Source organism: Rhincodon typus, chromosome 28, assembly GCF_021869965.1.
Source record: "Rhincodon typus isolate 14 chromosome 28, sRhiTyp1.1, whole genome shotgun sequence".
Lineage (NCBI taxonomy): Eukaryota > Metazoa > Chordata > Chondrichthyes > Orectolobiformes > Rhincodontidae > Rhincodon > Rhincodon typus.
Window position 1 is genome coordinate 38,088,402 of NC_063359.1, and position 18,846 is coordinate 38,107,247.

The 18,846-nt window shown below is 44.8% G+C and overlaps 1 protein-coding gene across 1 annotated transcript in view; it reads left to right on the forward strand.

The window, feature by feature from the left end:
• Nucleotides 1–18,846, forward strand: part of pip5kl1 (phosphatidylinositol-4-phosphate 5-kinase-like 1) — a 51,496-nt gene that overhangs the window by 18,027 nt on the left and 14,623 nt on the right. The window contains exon 2 of the mRNA XM_048613405.1: nt 9,578–9,769. Coding sequence (XP_048469362.1) covers nt 9,578–9,769 — 192 coding nt within the window. The remainder of the gene's footprint in view (nt 1–9,577; nt 9,770–18,846) is intronic.

An 18,846-nucleotide genomic window follows, 5' to 3' on the forward strand; every position in this document is an offset into this window, starting at 1 on the left:
TGTTGTCTCGGATTCTCCAGCATCTGCAGTTCCTACTATCTCAGCTTGGTCAAGTAGATAGCTTTCTAAGGAATGTCTTTGAGGAGGAGTGAGAGAAGCAGAGAAACAGAAATGTTAATGCAGTGGATTACCGCATCTTGGAGCCCAGCAGCTGAAGCAGAGATCTTGAGTATTGTAGGGCTGGAGGAGAGCAGAAATCATGGAGGGGTCAGCCTCCTGCTATTTGACTCCTGTAGGCTCCTCCTGGTGTCGAAGACCTATGTGGCACAAAACTGTGCCAGTTCAAAGAGGCAGCTCACCACCACTTTCTCCAGGGCAACTAGGGATGGGCAATAAATGCTGGCCCAGCCAGCGACACCCACATCCCACAAATGAATTTTTAAAAAAGACTTTCATTGGTTTGCAGCTCAGAATTCGTGAAGGAATCAGGCAGCTTGTACGGGGCCTGTGTAAAAGCTAAATCCATCTTAGTGATGGATAGACAACCAATGCTAGTGACACCCATATCCCAAGTACGAGCAAGACCTTTCAGAACATGATTTTGAGGGATGCAATCAAAAGAAAGCTCCATTTAGTCCTGGTGTTTACTTCAAATGTTATTCAAGCAAATGTTCTGTCCCTGTTAATTGGAAAACTCATGGATATCAAATGGTCCGATCCTTTCGCACCCCATTTTCCTGAGTCAGGCGATTATCTCTGTTTCCTGTGTTTTGTCCAGCTTTCATTGTGATTGAGATGGACGAGCTAATTGACTCTCAGACATTGTAAGCAGGCACAGATTAAAGTAGCCTTTCAAAAAAAATCAAGCATGATTATTTTGTAAGGGTTTGCCATTTTTGTCAATTTTGTTTCATTTTTAAAAAGGTTTGAGGCTTTTTGAGCACCGAGTACAAGCACATACCTCAAGGAGAAAATTGAGGATCCAGTCAGTTGACATCCTTCTCTTTTGTTGTATAAATTGTTGTTACCTTTACTAAGTTTAGCTTCTTGTACTCCAGCTCTGATGAACGCAAAACAAAAAGTTTCTATTATGTGTCTCATTTTAGCGATGTTAAAGAATAGGACGTTGTACAGCTGGGAGAAAATAATGTAATTAATGCGAAGGTGATGGTGAAAGGCTGTTTTATGGACTAGGCCCTGCCACTTTTGTTTGTCATTTATATAGAATAATTCAGATGAGAATATAGAAGGCATAGAGTAAGTTTACGAATGACACCAAAACTGGTGGTATAGTGGAGAGTGAAGAAGGTTCTCTAAGATTACAGAGAGACCTTGATTGGGTCAATGGGCTGAGGAGTGGCAGACGGAGTTTAATTTGGATAAATGTGAGGTATTACATTTTGGTACAAACAAGGGCAGGGTGGTGTTATAGAACATAGGGATTCAGGTACATAATTCTTTGAAGTTTGAGTTACATATAGACAGGATGGTTAAGAAGACATTTAGCACACCTGTCTTCATTGCTCAGACCTTTTCAGTATAGGAGTTGGGAAGTCATATTGAGATTGTGCAGGACATTGGTGAGGCCCCTTTTGGAGCACTGTGTCCAGTTCTGGTCTCCCTGTTATAGGAAGGACATTATTAAGTGAAGACGGTTCAGAAAAGATTTACCAGGATGTTGCCTGGAATGGAAGATTTGAGTTATCGGGAGGGGCTGGATAGGCCGGGACTTCTCTCACTGAAGCATAGGAGGTTTTTAAAATCATGAAGGGTGTAGATAAGGGTGAATGGTAGGTGTCTTTTCCCTAGGGCGGGGAATTTTAAGACTGGGGGCATATTTTTAAGGTGAAAGGAGAAAGATTTAAAAAAGACATGAGGGGCTCTTTTTCACACAGAGTGGTTCAGAAGAAGTGTTGGAAGTGAGTACAGTTACAACATTTAAAAGATATTTGGATAAGTACATGAATAGGAAAGGTTTGGAGGGATATGGGCCAGGAGCAGGCAGGTGGGACTAGTTTAGTTTGGGATTATGGTCGGCATGGGCTGGTTGGGCCGAAGGGTCTGTTTCCGTGCTCTGTGACTCTATGACACTGGCAACAGTAGAATACTAGCCTTGCCACTGAGTGAGTATTTCAGAGTCCTTGAGCCAACAACTAGAGGCACAAGATCAAATCCCACCGGGGTAGCTGGGAGAATTTAAATTTAACTACTTAATCTAAATTTATTTAGAAATTATAAAAAACTAATATTAGTAATGGTAACCAAAAAGCTACCAGGTCACTGTAAAAAGCCAGCTGGTCATGTCATGTTTTTGAGGGAAGGAAATCTGCATTCCTAATCTGGCCTACATGGAACTCTGGACATGCAACATTTGTTGTTGACTGATAACTGCCCTCTGAAATTTCCCAAAAACCACTCAGTGGTTAGCACTGCTGCCTCACAGCGCCAGGGACCCGGGTTCGATTCCACCCTCGGGCGACTGTCTGTGTGGAGTTTGCACATTCTCCCCGTGTCTGCGTGGGTTTCCTCCCACTGTCCAAAGATGTGCGGGGTAGGTGGATAGGCCAGGCTAAATTGCCCGTAGGGGTGTGTAGATTAGGTGGGTTATAGGGGGATGAATCTGGGTGGGATGCTCTGAGGTTCGGTGTGGGCTTGTTGGGCCAAAGGGCCTGTTTCCACACTGTAGGGATTCTATTCTATCTATTAAAAAAATCACTTGTTAAACAAGTGGCTCACTGAGGGCAAGTAGCAATGAACAATTAATGTTTCTAATACAAGTGTTTTGGAGAGTCCTGGAGCAGACGGTATACATCAGTGAGCATAGGGACAGTGCGTGACCCGCACTTGGTGCGGGGGAGTGGCAGATTTTTGGATGAATTCAGGGTTGTGGGCGGTGGAGGATGGGAGCGTGGCCAGTCCTTCCTGCAACATCCCCATCCCGTGAATATATCAAAAAAAGACCAACTAGACGTGTTTCAGTGCTGTCAGTGCTTTGTAACTATCTAAATGCGATTGCACGCATTTTTGTAAAAAGCAGAATCTCTTCCTTTTTTTCTGTCACATTGTAGAATTCCTTATCTAGGCTCTGATACAGTCAGACTCCCTTATGGTACAGATTGTTACTTCGCTTGTTCGCTTTACTTTGTGTTCTCAAACTTTACTTTCTTGGTAATTGTTATCTCTCTTTAAAAAGAAAAGTTTTTAATATTTGTGAAGCCAAGGTATTAAAGATATTTGCTATTACTGATCCAAGACTGTAAAATGGAATTCAGATACAGCTGAGTCATCGTCTAATCGAAAGGTGAAATTGATTTGATGAGCTATCATTCCCTATTGTTTTCCTGACCCTCTGATTCACTTCCACAGATATTATTCCTCATTTCAGGAGTTCACCAGAGCTGATCTTGACTTTATCTCCTGGCCATCCTCCCATCTTCCACCCTCCTGAAACCTGAACTCATCTAAAAATCTGCACTCTCTCACGCCGAGTGCACATCCCTATGCTCACAAAGCTATGCTGGTTGCTAGTCCAGGGCTCTCCAAAAGAGGCATATTGGATTGGAAACATTTACTCTCTCTTCACAGATACTACCAGACCTGTTAAGTTTCTCCAACACTTCCTGTTTTTATTACAGATATCCAGCGCTCACAGTAATTTGCTTTTATTTTGCTATATAAATGCAGATTGTTACTGCTATGTAGACATAGACTGAGATCAGCTGGAGACTGATAATCCAGTGGCTAGGTGTAAGTATTTGAGTGGTTTCTCTGGCAGATTGTCAAAGGCTTGTAAAACTGAAATGACCGAGAGTGCGTTGACTTTCTCCTGTTTTTATTCAATGGCTTGTTGTGCTCAGAAGAAAATTTTAGTGGAGATTTGACAGAAGTCATACAGTCGTAGAGTCATAGAGATCTACAGCTCAGAAAAAGGTCCCTTCGGCCTATCACATCTGTACTGGTTAAAAACGACCATCTAACTATTCTGATCCCATTTCCCAGCACTTGGGCCATAGTATGCCTTGGCATCGCGTGTGCATATCTAAATACTTTCTAGATGTTATGGGGGTTTCTGCCTCTCCCACTCTTACAGGCAGTGAGTTCCAGATTCCTACCATCCTCTGGATGAAAATGTTCTTCCTTACATCCCCTCTGAAGCCCCTGCCCCTTACCTTAAATCTACGTCCCTCCGGTCATTGATCTCTCCATCAAAGGGAAAAGTTTCTTCCTATCTATCCTGGTTATGCATCTCATAACTTTATACATTTCAGTCATGTCTCCACTCAGTGGGAACAACCCAGTCTGTCCAATCTCTTTTCATAAACTCTCCAGCCCAGGACAGGTCTGGATAGAAGAATTGGAGTTTCTTGTGATTGAAGACCCAAAATTCTAGAGATTTGTACGTAATTGATGTTCAAACTAACACTAGCTTTTTTTCAGCAATCAATGATAGTTTATTTGCACCATTGCTGAGACCAGCTTTTATTAATCGAATTTAAAATCCACCAGCCGCTGTTGTTGGGACTGGAACTCATGTCCTCAAAGCATTTGCCTGCATCTCTGGGTTACAAGCCCAACAACATTACCACAACGTTCTCCATCCCCTGCTTGTTCTAATTGAATTTGTCCTAATGCCCACAACAACAATGTACTTTTACATAGGGCCTTTTAACATCGTAAAATATCTTAAGGCCCTTTACAGGGGAGTTATCAAACACCGGACATACATTGTTGTGTAAGACATATCTGGGCAGGTGAACCAAAGTTTGCACATTGAGTGGGGTTTTGATGACCATCTTAAACAGGGACAGAGAAAAGTTTAGGGAGTACATTCTGGAACTTAGGAGCTAGATGGTTGAAACCATCATCACTAAGGGAGGAACCAAGGAATTGGCAAAGGGCAAGAGGCCAGAATTTGAAAAGCCAGAGAGGTCTGTAATGCCTCAAGTTTAAAATTCTCATGTTTGTGTTTGAGTTCCTTTATGGATGTGTCCCTCCCTGTCTCAGTGACCACCGCTAGCCCTACAACCCTCTGCCCTTCTTACAGAATCACTAACTAAGGCAGTACAGAAGGAGGCCGTTAAGCCCAATGAACCTGATATGCTCAGGAGCCTTCCACCCTCTGTATTTCCTGCATTTTGTTTTCTCTAACAAGTGTTTATCCAGTCCCTTTTGAAGGTTTAACTAAAGCTGTATCCATCACTCTATAGGCTTCGACTGAAACTGTATCTATCACTCTATAGGCTTCAACCAAAACTTTATGCATCACCCTATAGGCTTCGACTGAAACTATATCTATCACTCTATAGACTTCAACCAAAACTGTATCCATCACCCTAAAGGCTTCGACTGAAACTGTATCTATCATTCTACAGGCTTCAACTAAAACTGTATCCATCACCCTATAGGCTTCGACTGAAACTGTATCTATCATTCTATAGGCTTCAGCTAAAACTGTATCCATCACCCTATAGGTTTCGACTGAAACTGTATTTATCACCCTATAGATTTCGACTGAAACTGTATTTATCACCCTATAGGTTTCGACTGAAACTGTACCCATTACCTATAGGCTTCAACTGAAACTGTATCCATCTTGCTATAGGCTTTGATTGAAACTGTATCCATCACCCTGTCAGAGAGTGCATTCCAATCACTTGTTTCTTAATAAAATGCTTCTCCTCATGCCATCTCTGGTGTTTTTACCACTCGCTGTAAATCCGTACGCTCGGGACTATTGACCCTTCGATCACTGGCCGGAACATTATCCTTTCTAAAGCCTTTGTGATTTTGAACACTCGTGCCAAATCTCCTCTCAGCTTTCAACCAGTAGCCCAGCTTCTTCAGACTGTCCATGTCACTGTACTCCCTCATCTTGCGGCCATTCTAATAAATTTCTTCTGAACCTTCTCTAAAAACTTAGCTCCTTCTTAAAACGTGGTGCTAGGAATTGGACCTAGTGCTTTCAGCCATTGTACTGAAGCAGGGACAAGTCTGGGTGCATATTTGTGTAGTTCATGATGTCTAACTTGTATCTTGAACCTTGAAATGTCAGTTTGGAGGCCAATGGTCCAATTTTGGTTGACTGGAAGGAGAGGATGTCTTTAAAGCCCTGACTTTATTTCATTTCTGCATGGAAATAGATAATACAGTTGCTAGAGCGAGACTGTCACAGGCCGCACAATAGCTTGCGTTCAGAATCACAACAGCATAGTGTTTGCCGTCTTCCATTAAATGCCAGCAATTGTCCTTTCAGAATCACAGCTCTCAAGATTTGGCTGAAACTGCAAATGCAGCCAGCTCATGCTGCAGAGCGAAGATTACGGTCTGTGCTTGGCAAAAGGTGCCCTTTCTCCATCTCAGTAGCGTTTCATCCACCTTTTTCAGCTCAATCTACGTTAAGCAACACAGCCCAGCAATCCTGTGGGGAAATTAACTAGCCTCCCAGTGTAATCCCAGCAGGAGACTACAAGGGACCCTCAGGGACTGGTAGAAAGTGGAAACAGTGTAATTTTGGAAACACTGTGAAGTGGCCATCTTTAACTTATGCAGCTCCCCTGAGGTCGCTCACTGGAAATTTGACAAGCATTCTTGCAGTGTGTAGAGATAAGAGTTTGATGATTTTGTGTGGAATTATGTGGGCTCTTATAGCACAGCAGCAGACCACTCAGGTCACAGTTGCTGGTTGCTGGTTTACACTCCAAACCTTCCAGTTTAATTCTTCTATCCCCATTGACACCTTAGGGGCAGATTGTAGTGTGGGTAATGTCATGATGTTGGTCATCCAGAGGCCCAGGCTAATGCTGTGGGAAGCTCGGTTCAAACCCCACCATGGCAGTTAGAAAGGACATTTGCTGTCTGCACCTGGTCTAAAGACAGAAGTCACACGACATCAGGTTATAGTCCAACAGGTTCATTTGAAGTCACAAGCTTTCTGAGCACTGCTCCTTCATCAGATGAAGTCCTGGTCTGACCTACATGCAACTCCAGACCCACAGCAATGGGGATGGCTCGGAAATGGCCTCGCAAGCCACTCAAATGTCTCAAAGAAATTAAGCTGGGAGGCCCTTTCTTATTACTTGGACTCACCACCACCTTCTCAGTTAATAAATGCTGATCCAGGCAGCAAAACCCACATCCTGTGAAATGAATAAATAAGTATAATTGATTTGACACAGTGGCTCAGTGGTTAGCACTGCTGCCTCACAGCACCAGGGACCCAGGTTCAATCCCACCCTCGGGTGACTGCCTGTGTGGAGTTTGCACATTCTCCCCGTGTCTGCGTGGGGTTTCCCCTGCATTGCTTTGGTTTCCTCCCACAGGTTAGGGTGGATTGGCCATGGTGTGGAGAGAGAATGTTTAGATGGCAGATGAGCTGCCAATCACTTGGGCAGTTTTATCCTGGACGATATCAAGCTTTTTGAATGTTGTTGGAGCTGCATTCATCCAGACAAACAGGGAGTATTCCATCAAAACCTATAAGATTCTTAGAAGACTTGATAGGGTTGATGCAGAAAGGTTGTTCCCCCTTGTGGGAGAGTCTAGGACCAGAAGGCATTGTCTCAGACTAAGGGCTGGTCCAGTGAAGACAGAAATGAGGACGAATTTCTTCTCTCTGATGGGAGTGAATCTATGAATTCTTTACCGCAGCGGACCATAGAGACTGAGTCATTAAGTATACTCAAGGCTGAGATAGACAGAATTTTAATCAGCAAAGGAATTGAGAGTTAGGGAGGAAAGGCAGGAAAGTGGAGTTGAAGATTCTCAGATCAGCCATGATCTCATTGAGTAGCAGAGCAATCTCAAGCTGAATGGCCTATTTCTGCTCTGACACCTAATGGTCTTATCACAATCCTAACTTGTGCCTTGTAGATGGTGAACAGCTGAATAGAAATGCGTGGGGAATTTTGAAGGATATTAATATTGGCTCATACAACCACCTCCAATGTGTAGTAACTCTCCTGGCTCAAACCTTACTTGCCCCAAGTCCTGTTCAGCCATCCTATTGGCATATTGGCTCCCTTTCTGAGCACATTGATTTAAAAATTCTCATCCTATGTTCAAATTCCTCCACTCTCACCCATCCCTATCTCTGTGACTTCCTAAACCTTCTGAGAATCCTCCGTTTCCGTTCTCTTGGACATCCTCTGCTCTCTTTGCTCCTTTATCAGCTTCTTTTCTTTCTGTTGTGATCATCCTAAACATTGGAATTTCTTCCTCAGACTTGTCCACATCTCCATCTTGGTCAACACCATCCTGTAAACCTCTGAGCAAATTCCAAATGTTGCCCACTTTGGGGTTCAGTGACAGCATTTGGTCTCCCAGTACACCTGTGAAGCATCTGAGGATATGTTGGCTGTGTTATAAATGCAAGTTGTTGTTGGTTAACTGTGGCCAGATCAAAATAATTGAGCCTTCCTTCACGATGTGCTGGTGTGCCCTCATTGTGTGGGTGTCATCTGACACCTTCATTTCTGATTTATGATCAGTCTTCCCTCCCCGATTTACAGAAAATAGGACCTGGAGTAGACCATTTGGCCCTTCCAGACCATTCTGCAATTCAATATGAACATGGCTGATCATCCAACTCAGTCCCCTGTTCCTGCTTTCTCCCTGTACCCTCTGATCCCTTTAACCCTCAGAATTGTGTTGAACTCCTTCTTGAAAACATTCAATGTTTTGGCTTCAACCACTTTCTGTGACAGAAAATTCCACAGGCTCCCCAGTCTCTGGGTGACAAAATCTCTCTTCATCTCAGTCCTAAATAACCTAACTCATATCCTCAGACTGTGACCCTGGGTTCTGGACTCCCCAGTCATTGGGAACATCTTCCTGCATTTACCCTGTGTGGCCCTGTCAGAATTGTATAGGTTTCTATGGGATTCCCCCTTCATTCTTCCAAACTCCAGTGAATATAATCCTAACTGATCCAGTCTGTCTCCATAGGTCAGTCCTGCCATCCCAGGAATCAGTTGGTAGTTGTCAGCTGAATTTATCGTACTGTGTTGCGCCCAGTACTATGACTAATGCATTTCAATCTCTGCAATCCTTGTCTTGTGAAAGCCAATACACAAAGTTTCCCTTTCAGTATGCCCACTGACCTGAATTAACCTCAACATCAGATGCCTCTTGCATCTGCCAGCTCCAGCATCTAAAGTTCACTTTCTGGTCAATGCAGTAAGCAACACCCAGGAGAAAAATTATTGGGCCTCAAAATAGGCAGGTGTTTCATAAAAAATTTTCTTCAAAAACGTATCCTTGTTAATTGCATATTGCTCGACTGATGATCAAGTGTCATCCTATTGAAGGATTCAAAGTCTTTTCACTTCCCATTGTCCAAGGACAGGCAGGACATGACTAGGAAGGACATACAGAAAGATTGTGGGGACAGAGTAGGTTACATTATGATTAAACTTCCAGGAATACATTCCATGGAAGTTGGTAACTCTGAATTATTTCTCTACGGCTAAAGATGACATTGCTAGTCAAGACTGCAAGCCCAGGTTAATATTGTGGTTTCTTGCTGTTCTCTGTGCAACAAACCAGCAATAATGTATTGTCACCTCTGTGGGCCTCAGTTGGATGAATGATTAAGAGGGTTTTCAGGCCCTGAAACTGTTTGATTCACTTTTTGTTTCAGATGGAAAGCCAAGATACCAGCACGAGCCGAAGAACAGCAGCGAAGAGGAAGTTTCTGTGGCGGGTCAGACAGAAATGGAAACTGTTGGGTTTGTTCGAGATTGATCGCGATCATGAATTTTACGAATTTACCTGCATGCTGAAGGAAGGACTGACATCTGCTGTTCAAGTCTCCATCGACAATCCACATATGGTAAGGTCAAGCAGTGTGCCAATTAGCCCCACCCTGTAACTCAGCAAGTAAAGATGTATGATAGTCATCTATTTTACACCAAATAAGGTCCATCGGGGAGCTGATGGCCCAGTGGTTTTATCACTGGAATGTTAATCCAGAGACCCAGATAACAACTGGGGGACCCAGATTCGAATAGTGCCACGGCAGATGGTGGAATTTGAATTCAATAAATATCTGGAATTAAGAGGGCATCACTGACCAGGCAGCATTTATTGCCCATCCCTAATTGCCCAGAGGGCAGTGAAGAGCTAATCCCATTGCTGTGGGTCTGGAGTCACATGCAGGCCAGACCAAGTAAGGATGGCAGTTTCCTTCCCTAAAGGGCATTAGTGAACAGATGGGTTTTTCCTGACAACTGACAATGGTTTCATGGTCATTAAACCCTTAATCTTTTACTTTTTATTGAATTCAATCTCACCATCTGCCATGAGATAGTAGGAACTGCAGATGCTGGAGAATCCGATAAGCGGTCCCCAAGCCTCCGCTTGGTTTCCCCGATGTATCGGATTCACCATCTGCCATGGTTTGATTCGAACCTGGGTCCCCAGAACATTACCTGGGTCTCTGGATTAATTGTCTAGTGATTATATCACAGAAGTTATTTCTCTGTCAAACAAAGGGTAGCAAGGTGGTTAGCACTGCTGCCTCATAGCACCAGGGACCTGGGTTCGATTCCGCCCTCGGGCGACTGTCTGTGTGGAGTTTGCATATTCTCCCCGTGTCTGCGTGGGTTTCCTCCGGGTGCTCCGGTTTCCTCCCACAGTCCAAAGATGTGCAGGGTAGGTAGAGTGGCCATGGTAAATTGCCCCTAGTGTCCAGGAATGTACAGGTTAGGTGGATCAGCCATGAGAAATGTCGGGGGGAGAGTGGGAAATGGATCTGGGTGGGATGGTCTTCAGAGAGTCAGTGTGCAGTAGATGGGTGGAATGGCCTGCTTCCACCGTAGGTGTTCTATGATAAAACAATCTAATTAATTTGGCAAGCAGCAAACAGAAAGGAGCTTCTCAATGGATGACAACAAACCGAGCTTATGACCACATTTGTAGCAATGCCTACTGACAAAAGCAGGGTTATTCCTGCAGCTCTGTGCAAGGCAGTGAGAGGAGGCATCACTCAAGTCCCATTCATCAGTTTGGTTTCTAAGTGTGACTGAGATGAATAGGAATTTCATCAGCCAGAGGGTGATTAATCTGTGGAACTCCTTGCTGCAGGAGGCTGTGGAGGCCAAGTATATTTAAGATAGAGAAAGATTGGTTCTTGATCAGTAAGGGGATCAAGGGTTACAGGGGGAAGGCAGGAAAATGGAGTTGAGAAACATATCAGCTATGATCGAATGGCAGAGCAGACTCAAGCCAAATGGCCTAATTCTGCTCCTATATCTTATGGTCTTGTGGATTGATGGGGAAATTACTGATTATCTTCGCTCAGACTGGGACTTGATGTCATTTATTGCAGACAGAACAGAACAGTCCTTTCTCAGTTCGAATCTCAAATGCAACTCTCAGGGACTGCAGGGTTGTTATCTATCCAGCAACGTTCTGTACTGCCCAGAAATTAAAGATTAATTTCCTCTGACAGTATTACCAGTAACCCGTGTTGAAACATTATTAGCAGCATTTTTAAAAAAAAAATCTTTTCTTCCATGTTCTGTGAATTATCTTCAATTTGTTACCTGTGGAAATTTTGGAGACAGGAGGGAAGTCCATTTGACTAGCAAACCAAAATCATCCAAGTGCGTAAAGGAGAAGCAGCTCACTTTCTGATTTCAGAGATAGTAGGAACTGCAGATGCTGGAGAATCTAAGATAACAATGTAGAGCTGGATGAACACAGCAGGCCAAGCAGTATCATAGGAGCAGAAAGGCTGACGTTGCGGGTCTAGACCCTTCATCAGAAATGGGGGAGGGGAAGGGGATTCTGAAATAAATAGGGAGACAGAGGGAGGCGGATAGAAGATGGATAGAGGAGAAGATAGGTGGAGAGGAGACAGACAGGTCAAAGAGGCGGGGTTGGAGCCAGTGAAGGTGAGCGTAGGTGGGGAGTTAGGGAGGGGATAGGTCAGTCCAGGGAGGATGGACAGGTCAGGGGGCGGGATGAGGTTAGTTGGTAGGAGATGGGGGTGTGGCTTGAGGTGGGAGGAGGGGATAGGTGGGAGGAAGAACAGGTTAGGGAGGCGGGGACAAGCTGGACTGGTTTTGGGGTGCAGTAGGGGGAGGGGAGATTTTGAAACTTGTGAAATCCACATTGATACCATTGGGCTGCAGGGTTCCCAAGCGGAATATGAGGTGCTGTTCCTGCAACCTTTGGGTGGCATTGTTGTGGCACTGCAGGAGGCCCAGGATGGACATGTCGTCTGAGGAATGGGAGGGGGAGTTGAAATGGTTCGTGACTGGGAGGTGCAGTTGTTTATTGCGAACCGAGCGTAGGTGTTCTGCAAAGCGGTCCCCGAGCCTCTGCTTGGTTTCCCCGATGTAGAGGAGGCCACAACAGGAACAGCGGATGCAGTATACCACATTAGCAGATGTGCAGGTGAACATCTGCTTGATGTGGAAAGTCTTCTTGGGGCCTGGGATGGGGGTGAGGGAGGAGGTGTAGGGGCAGGTGTAGCACTTCCTGCGGTTGCAGGGAAAAGTGCCGGGTGTGGTGGGGCTGGTGGGGAGTGTGGAGCGGACAAGGGAGTCACGGAGAGAATGGTCCCTCCGGAAAGCCGATAAGGGTGGGGAGGGAAAGATGTCTTTGGTGGTGGGGTCGGATTGCAGGAGGTGGAAATGTCAAAGGATGATGCGTTGGATCCGGAGGTTGGTGGGGTGGTACGTGAGGATGAGGGGGATTCTGTTGGTTGTTATTGCGGGGAGGGGGTGTGAGGGATGAGTTGCGGGAAATGCGTGAAATACGGTCGAGGGCTTGGAAGGTGTTGGGTGTAGAAATATACAAACTGGGAGGAGAAGTAGGGCCATTCAGCCCTTTAAGCCTGTTCTGCCATTCACTATGACCATGGCTGATCCTCTATCTCAACACAAATTCCCCCCATTCTTTCTGTACCCCTTGATTCCTTTAATATATAAAAATTTATCAAATTTTTTTTGGTATAGTCAGTGATCCATAGCCATCTGCAGTAGCAAATTTCATAGGTTGGCCACCTTCTGAGTGAAGAAATGTTTCCTCCTCTCAGTCCTTTCGCCGTATTTTGAGACTGTGACCCCTGGTTCTAGATTCCCCAACCAGGGGGGAAACATCCTCCCTGCAACAGGGCACACCAGCCCTGTTTGTCTCCAAAAAGCCAATGACAGGAGTGTAGGGCGTGAGGTGGTTGGAGACAGGATGGTCATGTGATGGGATTCCGGGAATGTGTCTGGCCGGCAGTGGTAACCCTGCCGACAGTGGGAGTGAGGTGATTGGCAGCAGGCCAGTGATGTGGCAGCTCCATGAACAGATTCATCTGGAGTTGGCGAATTCAAGAGAGGTCATGGGCATCTTCTTATGGGGGCCCCTTCCATCCCCTGCACTCGTACCAAACCCAGATCCGTACCAGAGGATCGGTGATGCCTTGCAGTGATTGAGCTGGTCATCTAAAATCTGGCAAGTCATTCCATTTTGTATCATGCAACCAATGTTTCACTTTGTATAGTCGCAAGAGTGGACGTTTCTATTTACATTTGGTGGAAGCCCAAATGTGTGGAACTTACTGGAGAGACCCATAGGCTGGGTGTATCAGTCTGAAAACCACTCAAAGGAAATCCATCATGAGAAGAGTTTCCATTCAGTCAATGGAAATGTTCACCATTTTTGAAGAAGTGTTCCGCACAGATCAATAAAGTGTAGTTACATAGGGAAGATGGACAAAGTTAGGATGTTCTGTCGTCCCACAATAAAAGGGGATATAGTGGACCAGTAATCAACCCAGAAGCCCAGAGTCAATACAGTGTAGAGCTGGATGTCACAGCGGGTCAGGCAGCATCAGAGGAGCAGGAAAGTTGACATTTCGGGTTGGGACCCTTCTTCAGGACTGGAGCTGTTGGGACGGAGCTCAGAAATAAATAGAGAGAGGAGGTGTGGGGCTGGGGTAAGGTAGGTGGGATGGTGATGAGTGAGTGCAGTTGGGGGGTGGGGGGGTTGGGCCAGGGGGAGGGGTGGGGTGGATAACTGGGAGAGAAGATGGAGAGAGATAGTAGGAACTGCTGACACTGGAGTCTGAGATAACAAAGTGTGGAGCTGGAGAAACAGAGCAGGCCAAGCAGCATCAGAGGACATGGACAGGTTGTGTCAGGTCAAGGAGGCAGGGATGAGAGGGAGGGTTGGACATGGAATGAGGCCAGGGGTGGGACATTTTAAAACTGGTGAATTCCATGTTTAGGCCATCAAGCTGTAGGCTCCCGAGGCGGAATATGAGGTGTTCCTCCTCCAGTTTGTGCGTGACGTCAATGTGGCACTGGAGTATCTCCGAGATCCAGAAGCCCAGTCTGATTCTCTGGGGCCATGTGTTCAAATTACACCAAGGCAGCTGGTGGAATTTAAATTCAATTCAAAAAGCAAAGAAAAAGGCCCTTCAGCCCATCATATCCATGTCATCATGAAGCATTTGCCTACCTTAGTCCCAATTTCCAGCTATGGCTAGCACGAGGGGACATAGCTTTAAATTGAGGGGTGATAGATATAGGACAGATGTCAGAGGTAGGTTCTTTACTCAGAGAGTAGTAAGGGCGTGGAATGCCCTGCCTGCAACAGTAGTAGACTCGCCCACTTTAAGGGCATTTAAATGGTCATTGGATAAACATATGGATGATAATGGAATAGTTTAGGTTAGATGGGCTTCAGATTGGTTTCACAGGTCGGCGCAACATGGAGGGCTGAAGGGCCTGTACTGCGCTTTAATGTTCTATGTTCTATGTTCTATGTTCTATTGGCCCTTAACCTTGTATGCTGTAGCATTGTAAATGTTGCTCTAAATATTTGCTTAAATGTCTTGAGGGCTCCTAACTCTATCACCCTTTTAGACAATAAATTCCAAGTACCCACCACCCTCTAGGTGAGAAAAGCCTTCCTTTACTCCCCTCTAAACCTCCCGTCCTTCATCTTAAATCTATACCCTCTGGTTGTTGATCCCTTGACTTGGATAAACATATGGATGATAATGGAATAGTTTAGGTTAGATGGGCTTCAGATTGGTTTCACAGGTCGGAGCAACATCGAGGGCCGAAGGGCCTGTACTGCGCTGTAATGTTCTATGTTCTATGTTCTATGTTCTAAGGGGAAATATTCCTTTCTATTTATCCTATCTATGCCCTTCATAATTTTATACACTTCAGTCAGGTACACCCTCAGCCTTCTTTGCTTTAAAGAAAACAACCCCAGACCATCTAGTCTGTTTTTACAGCTGAATCAGTCCAGCCCAGGCAACATCCTGGTAAATCTCTCCTGGACCCTCTCCAGTGCAATCACATAGTCATAGAGTCATAGAGATATACAACATGGAAACAGACCCTTTGGTCCAACTTGTCCATGCTGACCAGATATCCTAAATTAATCTAGTCCCATTTGCCAGCATTTGGCCCATATCCCTCTAAACCCTCCCTATTCATATATCCGTCCAGATGCCTTATAAATGCTGTAATTGTACAAGCCTCCATCACTTCATATCCTTCCAATAGTATGGCAGCCAGAACTGCACACAGAACTCCAGCTGTGGCCTAACTAACATTATATACAGCGCCAACATAACATTTCTGCTCTCGTTTTCAATGCATCGATGAATAAAGGCGACTGTCCCTTATGTCTTCTTAACTCCAGTGCCATTCTGATCAATCGTGTTGGTTAAGTAGGTTATGTTAGCACAGTCTAGCCTTACATTTCCCAACTTTGACAATGGCGAGGTGTACTGATTACAGCCTTTCAAATGTCAAAAGGTTTGTGTTAGGTTAGATCGACAGAAACAGTTTAGTCTGCTGGAGACCATCAAGAACAAGGCGAGATGGTTCTAGTTTGAGAGCCAGGATGTTTAGGAAGGGAAATCAGGTGGCACCTTTTCACACAGAGTCCTGGAAATCTGGAATTCACCTCCCCCAAGGACTTTGGGTGGTGTGGTTGGGTTGGGGGTAGGAGGGTGTATCAGTTGAAATTTTCAAGATGTAGAGGTGCCGGTGTAGGACTGGGGTGGACAAGGTTAGAAATCACATGACACCAGGTTATAGTCCAACAGGTTTATTTGAAAACACAAGCTTTCAGAGCTTCACTCCTTCTGCAAGTGTTAGCACTAACACCTGAAGAAAGAATGAGGCTCCAAAATTTTGAAGACTGAGATCAATTGATCAATCTCAGCAGCATCTGTGAAGTGAGAAACAGAGTTAACATTTTAAGCCCAATATGCCTGCTCTTGTTGCGAAGAATTTTTGCTTTTAATTGATTGACCTTCGTTCGTAGGGGAATGGCCTCCTGTTGTTCCAAATCTAGTCACAGTTGCACATTGGTACTTGCAAGGGAGAGTTTGAATTTGTCCCTCTCTCTAGTAGTGACCCGATCATTTTGTTCTGCTAACAGGTGACTTGTGTCACTAACAATGCCTCATTGGAAATCTGAGATTTGGCCCATTCTCCTTGTTGACAAACACATTGCAGAGACTTTTGAATACCCCAGGGGTTAAAGATGCCCTGTTATTACAGCTGTATGTTCTCCTGTGGGGGTTACAATGTTATTATCAACATAATAAAGCCACACAATGTCTTAACACCCCACAGGAATGCATTGGATGTTTCTGAACCAGTTTAAGACCTGGAGTATTAACCAACCTTGCCAAGCTGATATTGATAAATAAATATTTGTTGATCACCACGTAGCGAAAGGAGGAGGACATTCAGCCCCTCACACCTGTTCTCCCACTCGATTAGATTATGGCTGATTATCACAACTGTCTTTTCCCAGCTTGGTTTCATAATCCATTAATTGCCTCTCCTTGTAAAAGCACTTGCGTCAAGTGTAGACCAGTTATGGGAATACAAAAAATGTAAGATACAGGCTTGGCTTCCCAATGTAAAAAGGGGAGATTTGATCAAGGTGTTCAACACCATGAGGGTAATTAATCGAGTAATAGAAAGTCTTCCCAGTGACAAGACATAAGAACAAGGAGTAGACATAGACCATTCTGGCCCAAACCTATTCTGTCATTCAGTACAATCGTTGTTGATCTTAGGCTTCCCCTTCACCTTCTCCGACTGCTCTCCACATCTCTTGATTCCCTGAGAGATCAAAGATCTGTCTACCCCCACCTTTAGTGTACTCAACAATGGAGCATCCCTGACCCTGTAGGGTACAGTGATCCAAACAGCTGTGACCAGTGGTGTGCCCCAAGGATCGGTGCCGGCTCTACTGCTTTTAGTCCTTTATTTCAATGATTTGGATGTGAACATAGGAGGTATGGTGAGTAAGTTTGCAGATGACACCAAAATTGGAGGTGTAGTGGACAGCGAAGAAGGTTACCTCAGAGCACAACAGGACCTTGATCAGATGGGCCAATGGGCCGAGGAGTAGCAGATGGAGTTTAATTTAGATAAATGTGAGGTGCTGCATTTTGGAAAGGCAAATCTGGGCAGAACTTTTAAACTTAATGGTAAGGTCCTGGGGAGTGTTGCTGAACAAAAAGACCTTGGAGTGCAGGTTCATAGTTCCTTGAAAGTGGAGTCGCAGGTAGATAGGATAGTGAAGAAGGCATTTGGTACGCTTGCCTTTATTGGTCAGTGCATTGAGTGTAGGAGTTGGGAGGGTCATGTTGCAGCTGAACAGGACAACAATAAAAATAACACAGTGTGAAGCTGGAGGAACACAGCAGTTCCACACTGTGTTATTTCTGACTCCAGCATCGGCAGTTCTTACTATCACTGTTTAGGACATTGGTTAGGCCAGTTTTGGATACGGTGCACAGTTCTGGTCTCCATGCTATGGGAAGGATGCTGCAAAAGTTGAAAGGATTTAGAAAAGATTTACAAAGATGTTGCCGGGGTTGGAAGGTTTGAGCTATTGGGGGAAGCTGAATAGGTGGGGCCATTTTCCCTGGAGCACCGGAGACTGAGGGGTGACCTTATAGAGGTTTATAAAATCATGAGGAGCATGGATAGGGAAAATAGACAAGGTCTTTTTCCCACAGGAGGGGAGTCCAAAACTAGAGGGCATAGGTTTAAGGTGAGAAGGGAAGGATTTAAAAGAGACCTAAAGGGCAACTTTTTCAGGCAGAGAGTGGTGTGTGTATGGAATAAGCTGCCAGAGGAAGTAGTGGAGGCTGGTACAATTACAACATTTAACAGGCATCTGGATGGGTACATGAATAGGAAGGGTATAGAGAGATATGGGCCAAATGCTAACAAATGGGACTAGATTTATCTAGGATATTTGGTCAACATGAACGAGTTGGGCCGAAGGGTCTGTTTCCATGCTGTACATCTCAATGACTCTATGACTATAAGCAGAGAACATGGATTGAAGGTGATTAGCAAAGGACTCAAAGGGAGGTGAGGACATTTTATTAAACAGCGAGTTGTTACGATCTAGAGTGCACTGTCTGTGAAGGTGATGGAGGCAGATTCGAAATGACCTTCCAAAGGGAATTTGGTGAATACATGTAGGGAAAAAAATTACAAGCCTACGCAGAAAGGAGTGGGAGCAGAGGAATAATTGGATAACTCTTTCCAGGAATTAACTGGCCTTCAACTGTGCAGTAGTATTCAATGCTTCTAATCTGAAGGTTACTTCTGAACTTGTCGTTGTCACATTGCTCTGTGTGTGTGTCTATGTGTGTGTGTGTCTATGTGTATATGTGTGTGTGTGTCTATGTGTATGTGTGTGTGAGTGAGTGTGTGTCTGTGTGTGTGTGTATGTGTATGTGTGTGGGTGTGTGTGTCTGTGTGTGTGTGTGTGTGTGTGTATGTGTGTGTGTGCGTGCGCATCTGTACATGTGCGTGTTTGTGTGTATCTGTGTATGTGTATCTGCATGTGTGTGTGTGTATGTGTGTGTATCTGTATCAGTGTGTGTGTGTGAGTGTGTGTATCTGT